The 19,952-nt window shown below is 52.3% G+C and overlaps 9 protein-coding genes across 9 annotated transcripts; 3 read left to right on the top strand and 6 right to left on the bottom strand.

Moving 5' to 3' along the window:
• Positions 1–2: 2 nt before the first annotated feature.
• Positions 3–1,434, bottom strand: N7473_009690 (putative Rad51 family DNA repair protein; the record flags this gene model as incomplete). The annotated part of the gene is made up of 2 exons (XM_057155629.1): positions 3–1,316; positions 1,375–1,434. The coding sequence occupies 2 exons, from the start codon at positions 1,432–1,434 to the stop codon at positions 3–5; spliced, it is 1,374 nt and encodes a 457-aa protein (XP_057006759.1).
• A 283-nt stretch (positions 1,435–1,717) lies between these two features.
• N7473_009689 (uncharacterized protein) lies at positions 1,718–2,090 on the top strand (the record flags this gene model as incomplete). The annotated part of the gene is made up of 2 exons (XM_057155628.1): positions 1,718–1,935; positions 1,994–2,090. 2 exons carry the CDS (start codon positions 1,718–1,720, stop codon positions 2,088–2,090), a joined length of 315 nt encoding a protein of 104 aa, XP_057006758.1.
• A 272-nt stretch (positions 2,091–2,362) lies between these two features.
• On the bottom strand, positions 2,363–3,496 carry N7473_009688 (TBP-associated factor 8 family protein; the record flags this gene model as incomplete). Its single annotated transcript, XM_057155627.1, has 2 exons — positions 2,363–3,153; positions 3,238–3,496. 2 exons carry the CDS (start codon positions 3,494–3,496, stop codon positions 2,363–2,365), a joined length of 1,050 nt encoding a protein of 349 aa, XP_057006757.1.
• A 480-nt stretch (positions 3,497–3,976) lies between these two features.
• Positions 3,977–4,536, top strand: N7473_009687 (cytochrome c oxidase subunit VIIa; the record flags this gene model as incomplete). The annotated part of the gene is made up of 4 exons (XM_057155626.1): positions 3,977–4,006; positions 4,111–4,153; positions 4,351–4,386; positions 4,457–4,536. The coding sequence occupies 4 exons, from the start codon at positions 3,977–3,979 to the stop codon at positions 4,534–4,536; spliced, it is 189 nt and encodes a 62-aa protein (XP_057006756.1).
• Positions 4,537–5,229: 693 nt separating this feature from the next.
• On the bottom strand, positions 5,230–6,031 carry N7473_009686 (NEDD8-conjugating protein UBC12; the record flags this gene model as incomplete). The annotated part of the gene is made up of 4 exons (XM_057155625.1): positions 5,230–5,382; positions 5,458–5,747; positions 5,849–5,939; positions 6,011–6,031. The coding sequence occupies 4 exons, from the start codon at positions 6,029–6,031 to the stop codon at positions 5,230–5,232; spliced, it is 555 nt and encodes a 184-aa protein (XP_057006755.1).
• A 703-nt stretch (positions 6,032–6,734) lies between these two features.
• chsG (chitin synthase class III) lies at positions 6,735–9,756 on the bottom strand (the record flags this gene model as incomplete). Its single annotated transcript, XM_057155624.1, has 4 exons — positions 6,735–6,872; positions 6,943–8,984; positions 9,083–9,566; positions 9,691–9,756. 4 exons carry the CDS (start codon positions 9,754–9,756, stop codon positions 6,735–6,737), a joined length of 2,730 nt encoding a protein of 909 aa, XP_057006754.1.
• Positions 9,757–13,373: 3,617 nt separating this feature from the next.
• N7473_009684 (uncharacterized protein) lies at positions 13,374–14,735 on the top strand (the record flags this gene model as incomplete). The annotated part of the gene is made up of 2 exons (XM_057155623.1): positions 13,374–13,416; positions 13,516–14,735. The coding sequence occupies 2 exons, from the start codon at positions 13,374–13,376 to the stop codon at positions 14,733–14,735; spliced, it is 1,263 nt and encodes a 420-aa protein (XP_057006753.1).
• A 745-nt stretch (positions 14,736–15,480) lies between these two features.
• Positions 15,481–17,492, bottom strand: N7473_009683 (uncharacterized protein; the record flags this gene model as incomplete). The annotated part of the gene is made up of 4 exons (XM_057155622.1): positions 15,481–16,905; positions 16,986–17,224; positions 17,284–17,392; positions 17,442–17,492. 4 exons carry the CDS (start codon positions 17,490–17,492, stop codon positions 15,481–15,483), a joined length of 1,824 nt encoding a protein of 607 aa, XP_057006752.1.
• Positions 17,493–18,529: 1,037 nt separating this feature from the next.
• N7473_009682 (NADH:flavin oxidoreductase/NADH oxidase) lies at positions 18,530–19,887 on the bottom strand (the record flags this gene model as incomplete). Its single annotated transcript, XM_057155621.1, has 2 exons — positions 18,530–19,627; positions 19,717–19,887. 2 exons carry the CDS (start codon positions 19,885–19,887, stop codon positions 18,530–18,532), a joined length of 1,269 nt encoding a protein of 422 aa, XP_057006751.1.
• Between the last annotated feature and the right edge of the window lie 65 nt (positions 19,888–19,952).

Below are 19,952 nucleotides of genomic sequence, written 5' to 3'. Positions count from 1 at the left end.
GTTCAATTGTCTGGCTGTGGTATTTCAACTCCAGTCGCTCGCACGTAGAACGGGAAGCACCCGCCATTATACCAGTTGACACCATCTATCACTCGACGAGGCCACTCTTCGCGACCCCAAGCGTTGACCCAGGCTGAGAACTTGCCTTGACGAACCACGCTCTGGCGCATCGAAGCATCCCTCCTGGCATCATGTGCACTCATGGCTGGTGGGAACGGGCGTACTGCATCCCTGTGAACAACCAACCGAAGAATTGGGAACGTGCCCCATGGTGCTGGCAATGCAGGCCGCAGAGATGGTGTCTTAGAAGGCAGGCGATCATATGGGCCAGGAGGACCCGATTGACCGGTATTCGAAGCTGACGGACGGCCACTGGAGACTGTTGTCGTATAAATAACAGCGCATCCGAACCGACCTTGAAGTCGCTTCAAGTCGTTGACAATCTCGGCGTATAGATCAGAAAGGTGAAAGGTTTGTTTCAGTGCCCGCTGTTGATCGATCTCTGCTCGAGAACGCCCAATCTCTTCTGTTCGGGCCAGTTCGTCCCTCAGTTTGTCTTTCCAGAGGTATGCAGTGACGCTGTCGATGACTAGCATGTGCAAGGGCCGTGAGGCAGAGTGATGCCTAGACAAGTCATAAAGATACTTGTCTAGGGTACACAGCGTGGCAAGAAGGGCGGTGGATGACTGTGGACGAAAGACATGGACGTGTTGGATGGAAGAAGTCAACAATTCTGCCAGTTGGGCATCTGAGAAGAATTCAGTGTCTTCGTCGAGAATATCTTCATCTGTTGATTCTCGTGCTTGTCGCAGAAGTTCTCGAGCCACACATTTTAGTCTGTAGACATCAAACCGGTCATCAGCGTCCATCCAGACCATAGCTGCTTCAAGTCCTCCGATTGATATGCCGCCATAATTTCTCGGCAGGATGGCACGCGCAGTCATATAATATAGCAGCTGCGTTTTACCAGCTCCCGATAGACTGCTGGAAATTTCCACGACTGGGGATGGTCGCTTGTGTCTGGGGGTGGAGCTTGAAATGAAGACATTGGATGAATCACGTCCTACTTGAGCAGGTCGATCCCCAGGAGCGGCGGTCTCGTCATCCAGATTTTCGTGGCGCAAGAGAACCTCCTCATCTTCTGTGACTATTTGCTCTGGCAATGCAGTATCGTTTAACTGCCGTTCTGTCTCAATCGACATGCCCGGTAATCTCTGCATAAAGACTTCCAGCAATGCATCGATGACCGGGACACCCAAGAGCGGCTGTTGCTGACCAGGGCTAGTAGGGTATACATTGGCCAGATCATTTAGAAGCTAGTGAACAAGGTCAGCAATGCCGGGAGATATTATGTTGTGGAACTTCCTTAGATACCTGATCCAGCCCTTCGTGATGAATGTCAGCCAGTGACGTGTCGCCTAAGCTGGCAGCCATGACGGTCAGGAGCCTGCACTCTTATAAATCATGCATATCTGGAAAGATCAGATACATGCAGTTCTCTGCAGGTACTGTTGCATTGACTCCTGGCAAGACGCGTTGTCGTGCATCAACGACTGAGCAAGTCGATTTGTTGCAGTAGTTCGGGGGCACGGAAGCTTCCGCGGCCGGAGACTTTTGGAGGGAACTTCAACTGCGCAACCTCGAATCTCCCCATTCAACTCCCCGGAATTCCCTCGACCACGTAAAGACCGGCAAATCTTGTCCCAATTCTTCCAATATGGCACCTTTATGCCATGTGTTCCACACAGAAAACCTCCCCGATCATGTCCACACCATCCAGCGCAACTTCCAAGAAAAGCGTCGCAAAGGTCCAGCCGTGAACCTGAAAGAGTGCCAGCTGCTCGAGATGGTGCAATACTCCTGCAATCCGCCTCAAGGAGAAATTCCACAACCAGGTGTGATTACGTGCCAGCCGATTACACGGCTGTTTCGACGGTGAGACTTTGAACACTGCAAATAGGATGTTATGGCGACTAATGGGTGGTCACTCTAGATGCGCCGGAGGGTTGACGGTGGAAAGTACTGCATGGGAGCCGATCAGGATAGCTGCGGAGGAAGCTCAGAAGAAGGCGACAGACAAAAAGTCGTGATAGATCACGGTCTCTCTGGACACCGCATACGTATAAATTGAGCTTTTTTGCATTGGGCGGAGTTATGGAATTACGAAGGACGAGGATGAAATCAAACAATCATTGTCATGCTGCAACTGCCATGGGGTATCTATCTCCTCAAGAACGACTCCGAAAACATACACGAAAGTGCCAGCCCAAGAAATGACCCAAAAAGACCCAGAATAAGGAAATGTGAGAACGCCGATAATGTAGTCTTGTCCAGGCCTGATCCCCTTCCACGCCGTCATTGCTCATGTGCCCAAATGGCCATCCACAGCCTCGACAGCGGTAGTCGGCTTTGGCGTCTTATCATCTGCACCTCGTCTGCTGGCCGCCGTTGTTCGTCGCCAATAATCTCGCTCGCAATTGACAATCGGGCCCATCTCCTGATTCCACGGCACCTTGGCTCGAGCCTTTGCGTCTCCGTCCAAGCCCAAGACCGGGCCTGAATCAATCTCCATGGCAGAACCCACAGCAGCATTCAAGCCTGGAGCAGCCAGCGGATCTTTGTGTAGCTTCTTGGCCAATCCCTTCACAGTCTTCTCAAACATAGTCTCCATGCTCTCCATCCGCCTGCCCCAGAGCTTCTTATCCCGGCCGATCGCGCCAGTCGGGCTGTCGCGATACGCAGCACTGGCCAGCTTTCGCAATGCCTCTTCACCATGTCGACCATCTTCCGCGGCGCGTTCGCGGATTTTGCGCGGGTCGTTGTCGCGCTCGGTAAACACCGGGGTAGAGGAGTAGGTATGTTTGCTGGGGAAATCGGGGAAGTGCTTGGGCACGTATGACCGGTTGGTCTCGCTCTCTTCGCCTCGGAGGGCATTCAAGAAGGGGAGTTTGCGTTTCACTTCATCCTCGGGTGGTGGAGATGGAAGGAGAGTGCGGATTGGCGTGACAGTTGGAGGTAACTTGAGATAGGGACGGAGGTCATCGGGTGTGATGCGATGGTGGTTCAACGCATATTCAAAGTCGGGTGCGATCGGTTGGACACGTCGTGCGGATAGCATGGACTGGCGAACGAATTTGGAGATGTGTAGCAAGTCTGGATCGAATCACGAGCAGTTGTCAGATTAGGTCAATTCTTCCCCATGTTGAGATGAACCTCCCGATTCTGGTCAAAACATACACTCTTCCGCGGCGCTGCGGAAACTGGACAACGCAGCTGGATCGGCCATGTCAAATCCTGCATCTCGGAGAAAATGCCCTATCGCCCTGTTCATCATATGCTCGACATTGTCCTCATCTTGCAGAGCAGGCTCGCAAGCCTGCGGCAGAGACACTGGTTCGGCCAGGCGGTGGTGATGGTGATAGTATTGTCTGGGTCGCTTGTTGTCAGCAGCTTCCAGGTGAGAAGAAGAGCGCTTGACTTGGCCCGACGTCGCCATGGCCTCTGGAAGGGTGATTTCGAGGACGAAAGCTGCTTTCGAGACGAGAGACGAGCTGGTCGCCCCGTCGGGATGGGCCTGGGTCACGTGCGTGGTTCCTGAGGCATCTACTTTTCTGTGAGAGCTACATAAAGAGGAATCAGTCGAGGTAGAAAGTAGATCAAATAAAAGGGAATTGAAAAGAAAGAAGAGCAATAATTTGTCTATTCTCAAATCCCAAATCATCCCAAATCATCCCAAATCATCACCCAACCTCCCATCAATCATCAATGGCGTGAGGTGCCCGCCAGACCCCATCGACCAATCCGGAGCCTCGCTTAGTCCGCCCGAAAGCTTCAACTTCACTTCCCGTCCACTTCACTCCGTCACTCTCCTCTCCTCCACCTTTGCTCACCCCGCAACCCCTCGAGGCAGGATCAATTCTGTCCAACACCAGTCAACATCCCACCGAGTATCGACTGACACTGTCTATCCGCTACAATGGGCGCCGCTATCCCCCCCATCACCGGCGTAGGTGTACCCCCCTTCCACATGAGACCCGGCTTGCCCCGAGCGGACTGGTCGGGTGCTTGACTAGCTCTGGACAATTGATTAACATGTTGTTTTATTTGTAGATGCTTCGCCGTGGTCTCGTTCTGGACCTGAGCACCGCTTTCGGTGAGTGACTGAGTTGTTTCTTTGGAGTTGGGATATGAGTGGCATGATCGCATGATGGACTGAGATTTGGGATGCGGCAATTGCTCGCGGCGCAATGTTCTTTCGAGATTCCAGCTGTCTGCAGTGCAACAGGCAGCCATATGGGCATACATACTCGCCAAATATCACCAGTAACTAACCACCATCTTCCCATCTAGGCTTCGGCACCACCTTCGGCTACCTCTGGTGGTACGGTACGTATCATGAACCATCTCCCCGACAGCCTGCGAACAATCAAGTCTAACAATTCCACCCATTTTCCAGGCTACCACCTGCCCCGTGTCCGCGAGCGTGATACCTACTACACTCGTCTCGAGCAGGAGCGTGCCGCCCAGCGCGCATAAATCAGTCAACACTAGTCGCATCCCCTCGACCATCTCATCATTTCCGCCCATCGGCATCACTGCGTTTCCCTTTGTGAACTGAGATCCTATCCTCCCCAAAAATGCAATCAATCAATTATACTGTACCCTTGTGTCAAGGAAATTCCGGGGTCTTTTTGTATTTCTCCATGAGCGAGATGCGTCGATGGGTTCCTGGTCGAGTGTGGGTGGGTTTTTGGTGTTGGAACTGATTGTACATATACGCCTGTGATCAATTTCTTTCTATTTCTGGTCCTTTCTTATTCCAGGCTCTCTTCATGTCTCACGGGTTTGTACGCTGCTCGAATGGGCTATAACCTACGGCTCTAAGGTACTTGTAGTTCTAGATCGAGATCCTTCCTCCGGGTTTTACCAGATGCATTACGCCATTTCCGCATGCACCACTCATCTTCATCCCATTTTTGATCGAACGGGATCTATTGAATTCAAACGCTAATTACGCCGGTTATATGTACTTGAAACTCCTTGCCTCGGAGATAAAAGTCCACCCTGTAGAGCCATGAATCATCATGTTCGCGTCTCTCATAATCCAGTCTCAACCCTCAGCCGCAACCCTCATCACCCATCCTGGCGCATTCAGAGAAAAGAGACCCTGCTAGACTGGCGAGACCCCCATTCAGAGCAGAGCAACGAATTGACCAGGGTTTCTCAGTTCTATCGAAGAACCCGCTCGAAACTCACGCCCCGGACGGACCCGCCGGCCATAGAGGAGCGCACATTCCGCTTGAAGCCCTCACGGTTGGTGCGGAGGTCCTCTGCGGCATCCTTATTGAGAGGATCAGAGGCATTCGGCTCGAGGAAGAGGAACTGCAAGAGAATGGAAAGTAACCTGTTAGTCCATGACGAATCGCAGATCGAGAAAAACAGCCAGACACAACGCACCTGCATGCCCACAATAACCGCATTCAAGTTCAACACGGGCTTCCAGTCCTCGCGCAGGATATTCAAGCACACGTTCCCATCCAGATCGATGTTTGGGTGATAAATCTTCTGGGTACACTTGACCTTGGGCGGGTCGTGGGGGAAATTCTGGTTGACGGCGAAACTAAAGTTGAAGACACCACCCTTATACATGCCCTCGTCTGGCTCGATGGTCAAAGTGAAGTTCAGGATGTCGTCGGGGTTCGGGAAGGACATCTTCATGGTATTTCCGAGGGTGAGTTCTTGGAGGTCTGTAGAGGAGAGATAGATAGAAAGAGTCAGTAAAAGTCATCTTCAGGAAAAAACCAGGGTAAAAGGGCCATCGATCGAGAGATCCCAGAGAGAAACAGACCTCGTTGCACGCGCAGCTGTGCGGCGGTAACCTTCTTCTTCTTCTTTCCAGCTGCGCCTTCGGCATTTTCAGCCTGCGCCTGCTGCTGCTTCTGTATGAGGAGAAGGAGTGAGTCTTTGATTCATCCACTAGAGACCTTCATAATACACAGGGTAGCCATACCATCGACCAGATCTTCAACATCTTGGCTGGGAGTCACCACCCCACCTGGTGGAATGACGGAGATCGCGAGATAGGAGTGGGTCCGGAGGAAGGGGAGAGGGGCGCAAAGGGTGATGGAAAAGCGATCCAGACAGGAATGCCACAAGTCGAATGTAAAGTCGAGCTTGGTGGTGGCGAGTAGTCTGAGGTTGAGTGGTGAAGGAGGAGAAGACTTGCGGGGGGTTCGTTTCTAAGCCCGGCGGGTCCCTTCTATCGCCCGGTAGAGTCCCAACTTTGTCCGCCTTTACACTGGGACATGACGTACTTTGACACCACCAAATTCTACACAATAATCAACAGGGTACTATCCGAATACAAAGTTAATACAAAGTATTTAGGCAGTTGATTTTAATCAGATCTCACAAGGATTCATTGCGCCCCGAATGCATTCCCATTGCATCGCTGGTCCGACAAAAAGAAGAGTATCACGGAGTGTCAAGGTTGCTAGTCAACCTTCCACGACAATACATACTGGCATCACAAATAAAAGAAAAAGTTCCAAGGTAACGGGCATCTTTAGGTAGAATACAGATCACGATAGCTGAAGATAAAAAGGACAGAATGAAGAAGAACAGGATGAAGGCGGAGAGAAGGAAAAACATGTGCCAAGAAGGGGGTGTTTCATCAATAACGAAAAGGGAAGGGAAAAAAATATAGCAGAAGACAAGTACGTCCGCACATCCGTCTACCGGCGGGCGAAGCAGCACTTGATACCAGTGCGACCCAAGAACCAACAGGCACCAATGAAGCGGAACAGGGCCATGACGGCGTTGGACCACAGGAGGGCCTGGAAGAAACGAGCGGTACGAGTGGTGGCAGTGTTCTAGGAATTTTGTCAGTATGGAGACTCTTCCAACAGAATGCAGACCATAGGGGGAAAGGGATGGACATACCGTGAAACCGAACTTGTCAACTGCCTCGCTAGTAATACACACAGCCAGGAAGGCATTGCTGAAAATCCAGAAGGTGACGAGACGCGTACGGAAGCTCTTGTACGAATCCTCCAGGGACTTCTCATCATGCTCAACGGGAGCAACGAAAGGGGTCAGCGCGCGCTTGACGGTAGCCTCAAACTGACTGTCAATATCGGCCTGCGGTTTATCAATTTCCTCTATGACTGCGTCTTTCGTGCCTTCGTCCTTGGTGGTCTTGGCAGAGGGCAGCGCATCAGCCTTGTCGGAACCCTTGGTACCCCAAGACACATCGTGCCAGTTGCTGAAGGCATAGACGTTGAGGATGTTGATGTACGAGGACTGTAGGACCATGTAGGCGGGGAACGAGGTGAACATGTGCCACGGGTCAGCGTACATGAAGGAGGCGACAAAGTAAAGTCCGAAGGTGGCAGCCAGGGCAATGATAATGATACCAGCACCAGACGAGGAGAAGAAAGACTTGAGGAAAGCTCCCACGCCGTCGTTGGTGACGAAATCCATCGGGGCGCCGCCGGTAAAGGCACGAATCACCAGGTACAACGAATCCACGACGATGTACACCTGGATGATACCGAAGACGACAAAGGAAGCCAGGTACGAGAACTTGGAACCCTTGGGACGGTTACCCAGGGCAAGGATGAACTGGAGCAGCAGGAAACCCAAGTATACATACTTGACGATGGTGTTGACAATGGGGGTAGCGGTTTTGCCGAAGGGGAAAGCCTTGTCGCCGTTGCTCGGACTGGGAGTGCCGACCAAGTCAATAATGACAGTGGTGGTCAACCAGTAGGAGGCCAGGGAGAACCAGGTGAGAATGGTGTTGAAGATATTGTACAGCATCTGAATGTGCAAGAAGAACATGCGAATGATGTTGTGGCCAGATTTGTACATACGGCCGAAATGCATCAGCGAGTAAATACCGGCGGCGAACGAACCGTTCAACCAACGACGACGCTGCGAGATAAACTCAGCGGCACCTTCGGGCACGTCAGTCTCGGCCTTGGAGGCCTTGACGTAAGACAAATGCCACTTGGAGCCGGCCTTGGCGACCAACTCGAAACACAAGATACGATCCTCGGCCAAGAACATGTTCTTCTTGAAAATGTTCATACCCTCGATACCCTTCTTACCCAGCTGCTTCGACAGGGTGTGATCACCGTGGAAGTACTGCTCGAGCGGACGACCCATGATCGCGCGGAATCGATAGGCAGAGAAAGCACCGGGCAGCACGGACACGTAACCGAAAGAACTCTCCAGAGGCTTATCCAAAATGTTACTAATCTTGTACTCGAAGTTCTGCGCCGCCACCAGCGGGTTCACCAGGTTCCGCCAGCCCTTACCCAACATGGCGTGAATTTCACCACAGGCACCACCGAGATCCTTGTCATTGTAGAAGGCCTCCCAGAGGGACAGGAGAGACTTAGGACCAGGCTTAGTTCCGGCATCGAGCAAGATGCAGATCTCGGGGTTGAGAATACGACCGAAAGCGTTGAACAGCCAACGGTGAGAGTTGATCTTCTTGCTGTTCTTCTGCTTGAGACAGAACATCATCTGAACAGGGGGCAGGGTGCTCGGGCCATCGTCGGTGGGTCGGATCAGTTGCTGGCTCGGCGTCACGGACAACTGAGTTGTGTATTCGAAAATGTGGGCCACGGTCTCCTTGCCGTCGACATCGCGCTTCATGACACCATCCTGGTAGATACCAACGGTGGCCAGGACATCCAAAGTGTCCTTGTCGCAAGGGTCGATACCGTCGAACACGAGGGCCACGACGATCTTCTGCCACGCAGGACCACCCTTGTTCCAGAACTCGGACTTTTTGAGGTTGACGATATCGCGGATGTTTTGCATGACACCGTGCAGGGTACGCGAGGTCAGGGTCTTGTCCTCGTTATAGTAGGTAATGGCAATGAGCAGCTCGGTGTGACGGTTGTACATGGCGGGACGCAGATTGTAGCCATTGTGAAGGGTAAACTCGTTGGGATCGCAAGTCGCAGCGGTGTCTAGACGAGGGAGAAAGCGGGTTAGCCACGAGCCTGGTCGTCTGCTTGATGGACTTTTTGGGTCCAGAGATCCCGGTCCACGAGTTCACGTTACTTACATCGCATGTGAGTGAACTCTTCGCTGCCACCCTCAAGGTCGTTGCGGTATTTAGCCTGTATGGCATTTTGAATGGCACTGGGCACGGGATAATCGACACTCAGGACGGAACCCTGGACCAGCTTCACCTTACGGGTGGCATAACGGCGCAGGTTACCACCACCGGGGTTTCCACCTCCAGGAGCTTGTCGCTGGCGCCAGGCCTCGGTGGACGAGGTCTCGCTGCGAGCGTAAGGTGAGGCAACGCGGCCGGGGACGCCAAAGGCAGCTGCGGGACTCTCCGACTGGCCCGAGTAGACAGAGCCCGTCGCATAGGGATCATGGTAGCCGGGGGCTGAATCCGAGGCATAAGTCTCGGTCAGACTGTATCCCGAAGCCGGGCGCACGGGAGAGACCCCTCGAGAGTGCGGGTCATCAAAAGGGGTCGCAAAGGGACCCTGCTGGTGGGACAACAATCCGTGCGAGGCATCTTCATCCTCCCGATACTAGCGAGTAGATTAGCATTTGGGTTTGTTTCTTTGTGGTTCGTTGTTTGTTCATGATGGAGAAAGAAAGAGTGTTGAGTAAATCATCCCCGGACAAGGAAGTGATGAACCGTGGGGCGCGTACTTGAGCGGGAGCATCTTGATGGCTCTCGTACTTGGGCGAATGCGCGCCAGACCCTTGGTAGGCCATGATGGTCGCGCGGCGGAGGGAACACGTAAAATTAAACGGCGGTTGTGGTCCAAATCCGAAGAGGGGTAGTGTCGAAAGAGGAGGTCGTGGTGATCAAAGCAGGAGCCGGAAGAATAAAGCCACCAGGGCTGCAGGTCGTAAGGGTTGGGGGCTCTTGCACCGCGTCGAGGGTTTCCAGGGTGTGGAGGATTGGCAAGTTGTGTCTCCCGTTCGAAAAAAGGGAGGGTTCCGCTTGAATTAACAGTGTGGTGTTTTCCCTTGGTGAACAAAGGGGTTGAGAGGTGAATTAAGTAAGTCGAGTAATTACTCCCGACCAAGAAAGTAAGATGACACCAAATAAGACTTGGGTCGGGTGGGAGGAAAGAAGGATGGGAAAGAAGAAGGCAGGGAATGCGAAAGGAAGAAAGAAAAAGGAGGAGAAGAAGAGGAGGAGCGGCTTTCTTGGTGAGACGAAGCGCGATCGTATTTTGGCTTGGGAAGGAGGGAAAAAAAACTAAAGGGAGACAGGGCAAAAATAGACCGTCTCTAACCCCCAGTGGGCTTAGCTTCCCACCCTCGATCACCGCGCATCAATCACAAACAGGTAAAAAATCTATATAGGAATCTAATAAAAATCCGAGGCAAACTAGTCTGCTACCGTGATGTCTCAATCAATGATTCGTTGGTCTGGATTATCATCTTCCAGCCCAATCAATACCAGGGTGGCCTCCCTGGCCACGCCGCTGCATGATTCTGGGAGGCGTGGGATGTACAGTTGATCTCCGACAGGTATACTCTCGGGAGACGACACGGGACCAAGGATTCTAGAGTCATTGGGGAGATGAACAGAGAGGGTGGTGCATTATGCATGATACAAAATATGCACATACTCCATCCCTTGGGGCCAGGTACTCGCGCGAGGCGGGAGATTCTGCAAGATCTCGAGGTATGGACTATGGAGAAGCAACCCTGAATGGAGCCCATCAGGGACCAGAAAAGGGACTGGAAAGGGACTCAGGGACTCAGGGACTACAGACCCTTGACTGGTCAGGACGGATTACTCCCTGGGATCCACTGCTCCGCTTGGGCTGGTTCTGTTCTTTTCCAGTTCAATACTGGCGAGGGAATATACTCTCTTTTTGAATATATAACTGTAAGCTAGAACATCTTCCATACTAAGCTGTCTAGTTTTCATAGACTCAAGTCTCCCCGACAGTCTCCCCCTAGTCACTTTTTTCCCTCCCTTTTCTAGTCTTTTTTTTAGCCCCTCCGTCCACTGGTTCCACCACTAGTCTTTTCTCCAGATCTCCACACACGCTTAACCACAATAGGGCAGCCCCACGCAACCCAATCACCAAGTTCCACTGGTGAAACAGTCGGTGAGCATGAGCTAATGAATCAGTCAAACTCCCTCAGCTCTTTCAGCCTTGTTCTGTGGGTCCTTTGAATCTTCTTTGATACGAGAGACGAGGCTAGATGGGAACAAAGAAGGATTCGAAAGAGTGAAGAGGACGAATTTCCTGGTTATGGAGTCTCTCTACGGTCGGTACTGCCCTCCAGAGTTGCCAGTTGTACCTACAGTAGTGCCAGGATTTCTGCATTCCTCATGCCGTGTGGTATGTCGCCACGACGGTATCGGCTATGCAGAGAGGACACAGCATCGAGAGGACTGCAGACATCCGATCGAGGTACAACGCCGTTTAATCATCTCTATCTGTAGGTACTGTACAGAGCAACTAGTGCGCTCTGTTGAGAAGCTTATCTGAACGATAGTCGCAGTCTATTTTACTCTTATACTTCTTTGGTAGTTCTTCTTTATTTCTGCGTACCTCCAATTATTACTTGTCGGTCTACTTTGTAGGTACACTGCAAACCACGACTACACCTGCGAAGTATGTCATATTTGCTCTTCATCTGTATCTACATTTGTAGAAGTGTCTATATATATCGCGTAAGCCTGAGTGATATCCAGGTACTTTTGGGTAGAGACCTAGTTCAGCGTGGCTGATGGACGCCAGTGGCGGAAAGATATATATGGACGGCAGCCCTATGCAGTCCCCAAAAGATATGGTCAACGCCTCCACGGACTCTCCCTCGGGTCCGTCATCCTTCATTTCATAATTCTTCATGGTGTCGGGAGTACAATGCAGCAGTGCCTGAATTTGGATGAGCAACAGCACTGTACTACTTAACTAATACAGTACCATGAACAACAACTGGCAGGCAAACGAGATACTCCACATACCGAATAAGGTAATATTGGCCAGGGACAGGGCTGGACCACGCTGACAGGGACTGCCCTCTGCCCCGATTATCATTGGCTAACATCAACATCATCAACCGTAACCACCAAATGCAAAATACGGGACACAAATGGCACAGACACTCTTTGCCACAGCCACCAGCCAACCGGGACTGGTGGCTTCGCCTCCTCCCGTGTCTGGCGTGTCTCAGGTTGGGGGCCTTCATCTCCCGCAGAAAGGGTTCCATCTGCACCTTGACTGGGATTAGGGCTTGGACAGCCCTTCAGCCGTGAGGATCAAGATTAGCATAGCCCAAAGGTTAAGTGATTTGATGGCGCAATTCAGAATTGGTCTGGCATAATATATGTGCAGTAGTTCAGCCGCACATTTTAGTACACAGTCGTCGAGAGAAACACCACAGTAAGCGTCTGGTGTGTCCGCTGGTCCAATGAGCTTTCGAGTTTCTTCACATGACTGCTTACCTCAGCCTCATTTCCCGTTCTTTCCGGGCCGACTCTTTTCCGAGTCCAGACTGGTTCCTTTTCCACTTTTAGCGCTCCTTCCACTCCTGCCACACCGGAGAAACCGATTCTTCCCTTCCGGTCAGTCCAGGTACTCCCGTCTTCTTCCCGCCGTCCCGCCCAGAAACTTGGTGCAAGCAGACAAAGGAGAGTTGGGGATAATGCAAGGTGCACCACTTGAAACACTGCCAGCCTCGTCAATGAGAATTCAACTCTCTCTTTTATAGTCCCATAGCATAGCTTGATATAGTCTTTTAGAATTCAACTCTTTTCCATCGTCAACTACCGTCTCACTTTCCCCCCTATACACACCCGTCATCATCCAGGAACCATTCAAGCAATCCGACCGGTTCAAAGTGGAACCCCCGTCCACGTCCTGCTAAGGCCCCCGTGACTGTGTCTAGCCCATCTGTCCCCCCCCCCCGTTCTGTTCTCCTCATTTCCCGAGAGATTTTCATCTCTTCTTACAACCAACTCTTCCCCTTCTCCTCTCCCCATCCTCTTTTCGCCCTCACCGGTTCTCGACTCGTATCGGGCTCCGTTTTTCATCCCACCGGTCGCCTTCGATACGCGGATACCTGGACGATGACCGTCCATTATCCTTGAATTCCTCCATCCGGTTCTCTTCTCATCACACACTCGTTTCCCGATTTGCGACCGTCGACCTCGCCTCGACCGTTGTCCCTTTTTTCCATGATCTAGCGATTTCGCTCACGACTTGACGCCGTTTGAGCCCGACACTCTCTTTTCGTTTCACTATCATCGTCTCACGACTCCTCTGCACATTCCCTCGCCGCCCGTTGACCGGTCGCCTTTGTTGATATCAAACCTTTGTTCTGCCTCATTCGTCAATCCCACGTCTTCCTCGCCCATTATGCTTCTCAAACCCGTCCGCCCCTCCTCCTTCTCGCCCATCGGTACGAACACTTCCGTTCCTCCTTTCGCTCCTCCCGTGTCTCTCCTTCTATCGATATCCAAGATGCCCGAGACTTCCTTTACTAACACATTTACCATAGATGGCTTCACTCCCTCCCGCTTGAAGAGAGAGAGTTGCATAACATGTGACTCCGTCCCTACCTGTCCGGCTTGCCCTGATGGCCAGACCTGTACTATGACCGCCCAGACTTGCGACAGCTGTTCCACCACGAAATGTGTGTCCACCTCAACCAATACTGCACCCCCGGCCAAAGGCACCAATGTCGGTGCTATCGCTGGTGGTGTGGTCGGAGGTGTGATCGCTCTGGCCGTGCTCCTTTTCCTCATCTGGTGGTTTGTCATTCGCAAGCGACGCAACGCTCAAGCCGAAGAGAAGGACCACAGCGCCTTCAATGCCGCCCGGGATGGACGTCAATCCACCCAATCCATCGCCTCTACCGTTCTCACCCGTGCCTCCAACGTCATTCAAATCGCCTACATTCCAGGCGTCACCAATCGCTCCCCTCCAGAGACCCCTGCCACGCTGGTACCTCCTGTGCCACCCCTTCCGGGTGCTCACCCCGATCAGCACTTCTTCATGCCGGGTGACCTGCGGGATTCCTCCTGGACCACGATGACGGGTCATCAAAGCATGTCGCCAACCCTGCGGAGCAGTGTGGCAACCACCGTTTACCGCAGTGACGCCATCGTCAGCGCGACCCCAGCACAACAGATCCAGCGTTCTCGGGCCAACATCGTCAGTGTCCACAATGGCCCTGGTGGCTCTGGTGCTAGCACCCCGACCCAACCGGTTCCCGTCATGATCACGCCCAGAGATGCCCCCGCCGTTCCAGCCATCACCTCGACTCAACTGGCCAAGGCCGGAGCTATGGCACAGAGCGGCAGCTCCATCGTGGCCCGCCAAGTGATGGCGAAGCCCGTCATGGTTCGTGGTCAATCAGTGAAGAAGAAGGACGGACAGGCCGTCACCAATAAGGCAGCCGAGGCAGACAAGAAACCGACCACTGCCGGGTCGGATAGTAGCCGTCAATTCGATCATCAAACATCCACATTCGACGGCAACTCTTCGGATGAAGAAGGCGATGAAACCCGACCAACTACCTCCTCCACCTCAACCAAGGCCAAGACCACTTCCACGTCGGAAGAAGCAACTCAAGATGCTGGTCCTTTCCAGGACCATCTCAGCACATCCGAGGCCAACTCTTCTTCCGTAGATCAGAAACGCACCTCCCGTCACTCTAACAAGACACCACCCCCGCGAGTACGGAGTCCATTCTCTGATGACAACGAGGTCAAATGAGCGACTGGTAACCTGTGATGTCATGTCATTGTTTTTGTCATATTTCCTTTTCATTCCCACTCGCGTTCCCAACTTGTCACATCTCTCTCTCTCCCCTTTCCGTTCTATCATTCTTTGTACGTATGAAACTACCTTGGGACTTGGTATATTTATCTGTTGGGCGTCGGTTTCGTGTATTTCCCTGGGTGCTATGTACAGCGAGAAAAGCACTCGTGGGAAGGCGGAACAGTCTTGAAATCAATGAATCAGTAACTGGTCATTTTATGAATCTGAGTTCAAGTCATTAAATACATTCGTCAGGCCCATCTAAAAAAAACATCGTCTTTATCTGAGGCTACTCGCACGTCAACTTATCTACTCGCATAGATAAACTCAAGTGGGGTATCTAGATTGTCGTGCATAATCTCGTCGATATCTGATCGAATCGATTTGCACTGGTGGTGGGTAAACCTTATCTGCTATGAAGTTGTACAGCCACTACGACCATGTGTCTTGCATATCTCCGTCCAGATATTTCCGCCCTTGGATGTGAGCTGTCACCTCCACCCTAGAAACCCATACTTTCAATCACCCCTTTACGTTAATAATCGGAATACCAATCTCTAGATGAGATGCCACGTATGAAAGAAAATGTTCAAAACATAAATAAAATAGAAAACGAGGGTATCTACAATAAATCCCACCTCTCCTTATCTACCAGACCCATCTACCACGACAAAAGCCCTCTTTCCATCTCCATCTCCAATCACACCGCAGTCACACTCTCCTCCAAACCCATCCCACGCCCAATCTTCCGGATCAACGCACGTTTCAAAAACGCCTCCCGCGCCAGACCACGAGTATGTCTCGACCATGAATCAACCCCAATCACACCGCGCACCAATGCAGACTGCAACGCATACAGGGCATGTTGCAGGCCCTGTTCGTCCGCGACGAGATCGTACAGTTGCTTGCCTACTACCGTTGGCGCGACGAGGACTTCGTCGATAGCAGGGAGACCGGGGTGTGAGTCTGCAGGGCCAGTTGTGGTTGAAGAAGAGAGACCGGCACCGTGACCGGGACCGCTGGATGCGGAGCGGGCCTGGGCGTCTGCGATGGTTGCGTCTGCGCGGTGGATGGTTTGTTGTAAGATTGAGGTGTTGGATTGGAGGGTTGAATGGAGGGCATTGAGGGATGCCACTTCGGCCTGGAGAGTTGCCATGGCGGCTTGGAGAGAGTGGGACTGTGAGACGAGGGATTGCGCCGCCGAGTCGGATTGTGCGGCGTGGCTGTTTAGAGTCTCAGCGAAGGTTTGCGAGACGGCGTTGAGTAGGGCGTCTTTCTCGGGATTTGGGGGGATGGGAGGTGCTGGCCCTGTGTGGGTGAATGATGGTAGTTCGAGCTCGAAGGGGGATGTGAGGAGATCCTGGGTTTCTTTCTTTGGTGCTGGTGCTGCTGGCAGTGGGGTTTGATAGTTGCTCTGTGAGTAGGAAGAGCGCTCTGAATATGGAGGTCCTTGTGGCTGTGGCTGTTGCTGTTGATGCTGGCCAGGTGGCTGGTATCCCGGATATTGAGAGGGATGTGCTGGGGGTATTGGTTGGGCGTATGACTGTTGCTGCTGTTGCGACAACGGTATTTGAGGTCCAGCAGACGGTCCAGCTTGATGGGGCAAAGCTGCATGGGGAGCATAGCCAGCACCAGGGCTAATGGGCCCCCCGGGGGTTCTGCTATAAGCCGCTGGGACTGGTTGCATGTGAGGTTGTATAGGCGGTTGCGCCGGAACGAATTGCCGAGATAATCGACTTCCTGGACTCATCACACCCATATGACCCGAGACGGAACCTCGAGAGACATCATGTCCCTTCGGCGGCAATGGAGGGAGCGGAGGAGGGGATTGATATCGCTCTGCGCCTTGTGCAGGCGGCGGTTGAGCCTCTGCACTAACACCGGGTTTCGGGGGCAGCTGTGGTGGAGTATTTGCTGCCCGACTGGGAGATTGACTGTGTGCTGGACTCGGAGCTTGAGCTGTCGAAGGTCCCATTCCAGGAGGCAAAGGAGGTACCGGGGGTGGTGTCTGCACGGGAGCCTGCTGCGGCTGGGCTTGAGGGGCCATCGGTTGCCTGTATCGAACTGGAGGTTCTTTGGCGAACACTTCTCGGAGAATTGACAGCATATCGGAAATAGTTGACCTCTATGACAGAAAAGAGATATGGTCAGCCTGTATATCCAACATCCCTGTTGCTCAAGAGGCAATTCCTCGACTCTACTCACATCCCAGGCCTCCGCCCAGTGGGCCAAATAGTGATGATATACCCGCCCCTCCAGGGTCACATGCTGCCCAACACGGACCGCCATATCCTGTGTAGGTGTCACATAGATGATCGGAGGCTCCCGAGGGTATGTATTCGGAATCCAAAGCGCGACGGGGAATCGGTATGTGGTGCCCCGGAAGGCGACCGGGAGTGTGCCTACGAGGTGGAGGAGGAGCGCCGAGAAGCCATTCTCATATGCTGGAGGAGAATGTGTGTCAGAGTTATTGTGATATAGTGCATTGAGTGGTGTAGCCTACTGTAGACATCGGTCCGCGGGGAGAGCGAGGGGTACTGGGCGAGCGCATTGGCAACATCGTGGTAGGTCCGGTTGGGATCGTGGTAGGTTTGTTTAGGGTCGTGATGGTCCTGCAGTGGGGTCAGTTGAGTATGGACTGATGGCTGTGCAGGTACATACCTTGGACAAGACTGAGTATAGCCAGGTCAGCGTCCGCTGGGGGACCGCCATTTTGATGGGGGAATTGAGGTGGGAAAGCGAAGCTCGTCCTCCGCACCACGTTGACTTTCCCCGCAACCGCTCTTGGCGTCATTCATCCAGCGGGTTCTTGGTTCTTGCTCCAGCACAACAGTGGTGAACAATGTCCGCAAATATTATAATTAACGACCATGATTAATATGATCAGGTTTAAATATGTGAACTGATTATGGCTGAGACAGTTATCGAGTTTGATACTATTTAACCTCGACTCAGAGATGATATCGTATATTTCTTTCTGCCTGAACAGCCATTGTTCTCATAAACTAGACAGACCTGGTCTGCTCAGAAGTGATTACGCTGTTGCCCAATGATTGAGGAATATTTTCAAATACTGCTGTTTCCATCAACAGCCCGTTACGATGGTAAAGCGGTTATGTTACATGACGACCTTCAACGTTCGAAAGTTCCGATCCAGTCGTAGGCGGCCAGGGATTGATATCCCCTGGTAAGGCGTGGACAGGCATAGGATAATTCCCAGCCATGCGGGTTTGTTTTTTTAGAAGTCCATCGTTCAAGTTCGAGCCCTAGCATCTTTTTTTCTTTCCTTTCAGAAGGCCCCTGCTTCCTGGTCAGTCTAAGTAAGGGGTTACCCTATTGCAGTCTCCCGGTCTCCACTGTAACTAGTAGTTACCCGTTTAGATTGTGTCAACGCTAGGTAAAGATATAGGCAGGGTCTCTGTATGTTCTTCAAGCTGAGAGAGGTGTCTTTGGCATCCTCATCCTAAGAAATTGCTTTGATCAAAAGTTTTTGTGCCCAATGCTGCTGGAGTAGCTGTACTTCTGGACAGTTGAAAAAAGGTTGCAGACGTGCGAGAGTCGATTGTCCTGCAGCACCCGATAGAACCTTACTCAGAGCTCATGAATGTACCTATATACAAGTTAAGTCTCTCAGAAACGTCCAGGTAAGCACCGGATTTAGCAGTATCAATCATCATTGTTCGTTCATAATGCTCTATATCTATCTATACGCTCTATTGCAAAACAAGAAAGGGGGAAAACAAAACTATCTAATCAAAAATGGAAGCCTTCATCGAGTTGGGCTGGATATACTCCGATGCATTGCGGAAACTGGTGAAACCCCACCGAATCTGCGCAGCCATGGCAATCTCAACGTCCAAGTCCTTAGCAAAAGCCCAGGCGAGACCGCTATCACGCTGGAAAGCACGGCCAACCAGGATCACGTCAATGTCATCCTCGTTCATGATCTTCTCGGCCAGAACACCGCTGTTGATGGTACCAACTGCCGACACGAGGATCTTATCGCCGACAGCCTTCTTGACGGCGGTAGCGAAAGGAACCTGGAAGCCAACACCAGAGGTAACCTTCTGGGCAGCGTGAACACCACCAGTACTGATATCAATCAGGTCAATAGCACCCTGCTCGGCGAGGGCACGGGAAAATTCAACCGTATCCTCCAACTTCCAGCCCTTCTCCTCGGGCAAGCTGTTCTCCAGCCAATCGGTAGCAGAGACACGCAGGAAGACGGGGACGTTCGGGCCAACAGTGTCACGGGTGAGCTGGGCAATCTCCAGAGGCAGACGGATGCGGTTCTCGAAGCTGCCGCCATACTCGTCGGTACGCTGGTTGGACGAAGGGCTCAAGAAAGAGGAGAGTAGGTATCCGTGGGCATTGTGAATCTCGATAAAGTCGATACCAGCAGCCAGAGCGCGCTTAACCGATGCGACCCAGGCCTCCTTGACCTCTTGAATATCCTCCTTGGTCATGGCCTTGGGAACGATATCACCCTCAGCGAAGGGAATAGCACTGGGAGCCTTGACGTTCTCAACCCAACCACCAACAGCGTTGGTAGCGGTGACACCGCCCAGCCAAGGGGGAACAGTCGAGGCCTTGCGGCCAGCGTGAGCCAGTTGGATACCGATCTTCTGGCCCTGGCTGTGGGCGAAATCCACGACCTGCTTCAGAGGCGCAATTTGGGAGTCCTTCCACAGACCCACGCAACCGGGAGTAATACGGCCCTCAGGTACGACACCGGTGGCTTCAATGATGATCATTCCGGGGCCGCGCTGAGCGATACCACCGTAGTGGGCAATGTGCCAAGCGGTCATGTGGCCATCTTCAGCACTGTATTGGCACATGGGCGCCACCTGTGGAAAGTAAATGTGAGTATATGGTTCGGAAGAGACTGATGAGTCTGAAAACAGGGGGAAAAGACGAGAAGAAAGACAAGACATACCCCAAGACGGTTCTGGAAAGTCAGGCCTCGAATGGTCAGAGGCTGGAACAGCTTAGGAATGGCCTTGCCGCTGGTTTGCGGATTGCGCGCCGTACCAGCTGGCGGGCTCTGCGCAGGTGTGAAGTAGGAGATGCCCTCAGCGGCGGCAATGGGGACGTCGGGCCAAGTCATGGTGATTGATGTGTTTTGACAAGGATTAAATGAGGATATATTTTGGTTAATTGGATATTGAAGAG

The sequence above is a fragment of the Penicillium subrubescens genome (assembly GCF_028828155.1).
Source record: "Penicillium subrubescens strain IBT 31985 chromosome Unknown utg000006l_segment0_segment0, whole genome shotgun sequence".
In the NCBI taxonomy this organism is placed as follows: domain Eukaryota; kingdom Fungi; phylum Ascomycota; class Eurotiomycetes; order Eurotiales; family Aspergillaceae; genus Penicillium; species Penicillium subrubescens.
The sequence above is the reverse complement of the archived record's forward strand: the minus strand, read 5'-3'. Positions and strand labels throughout refer to the sequence as shown.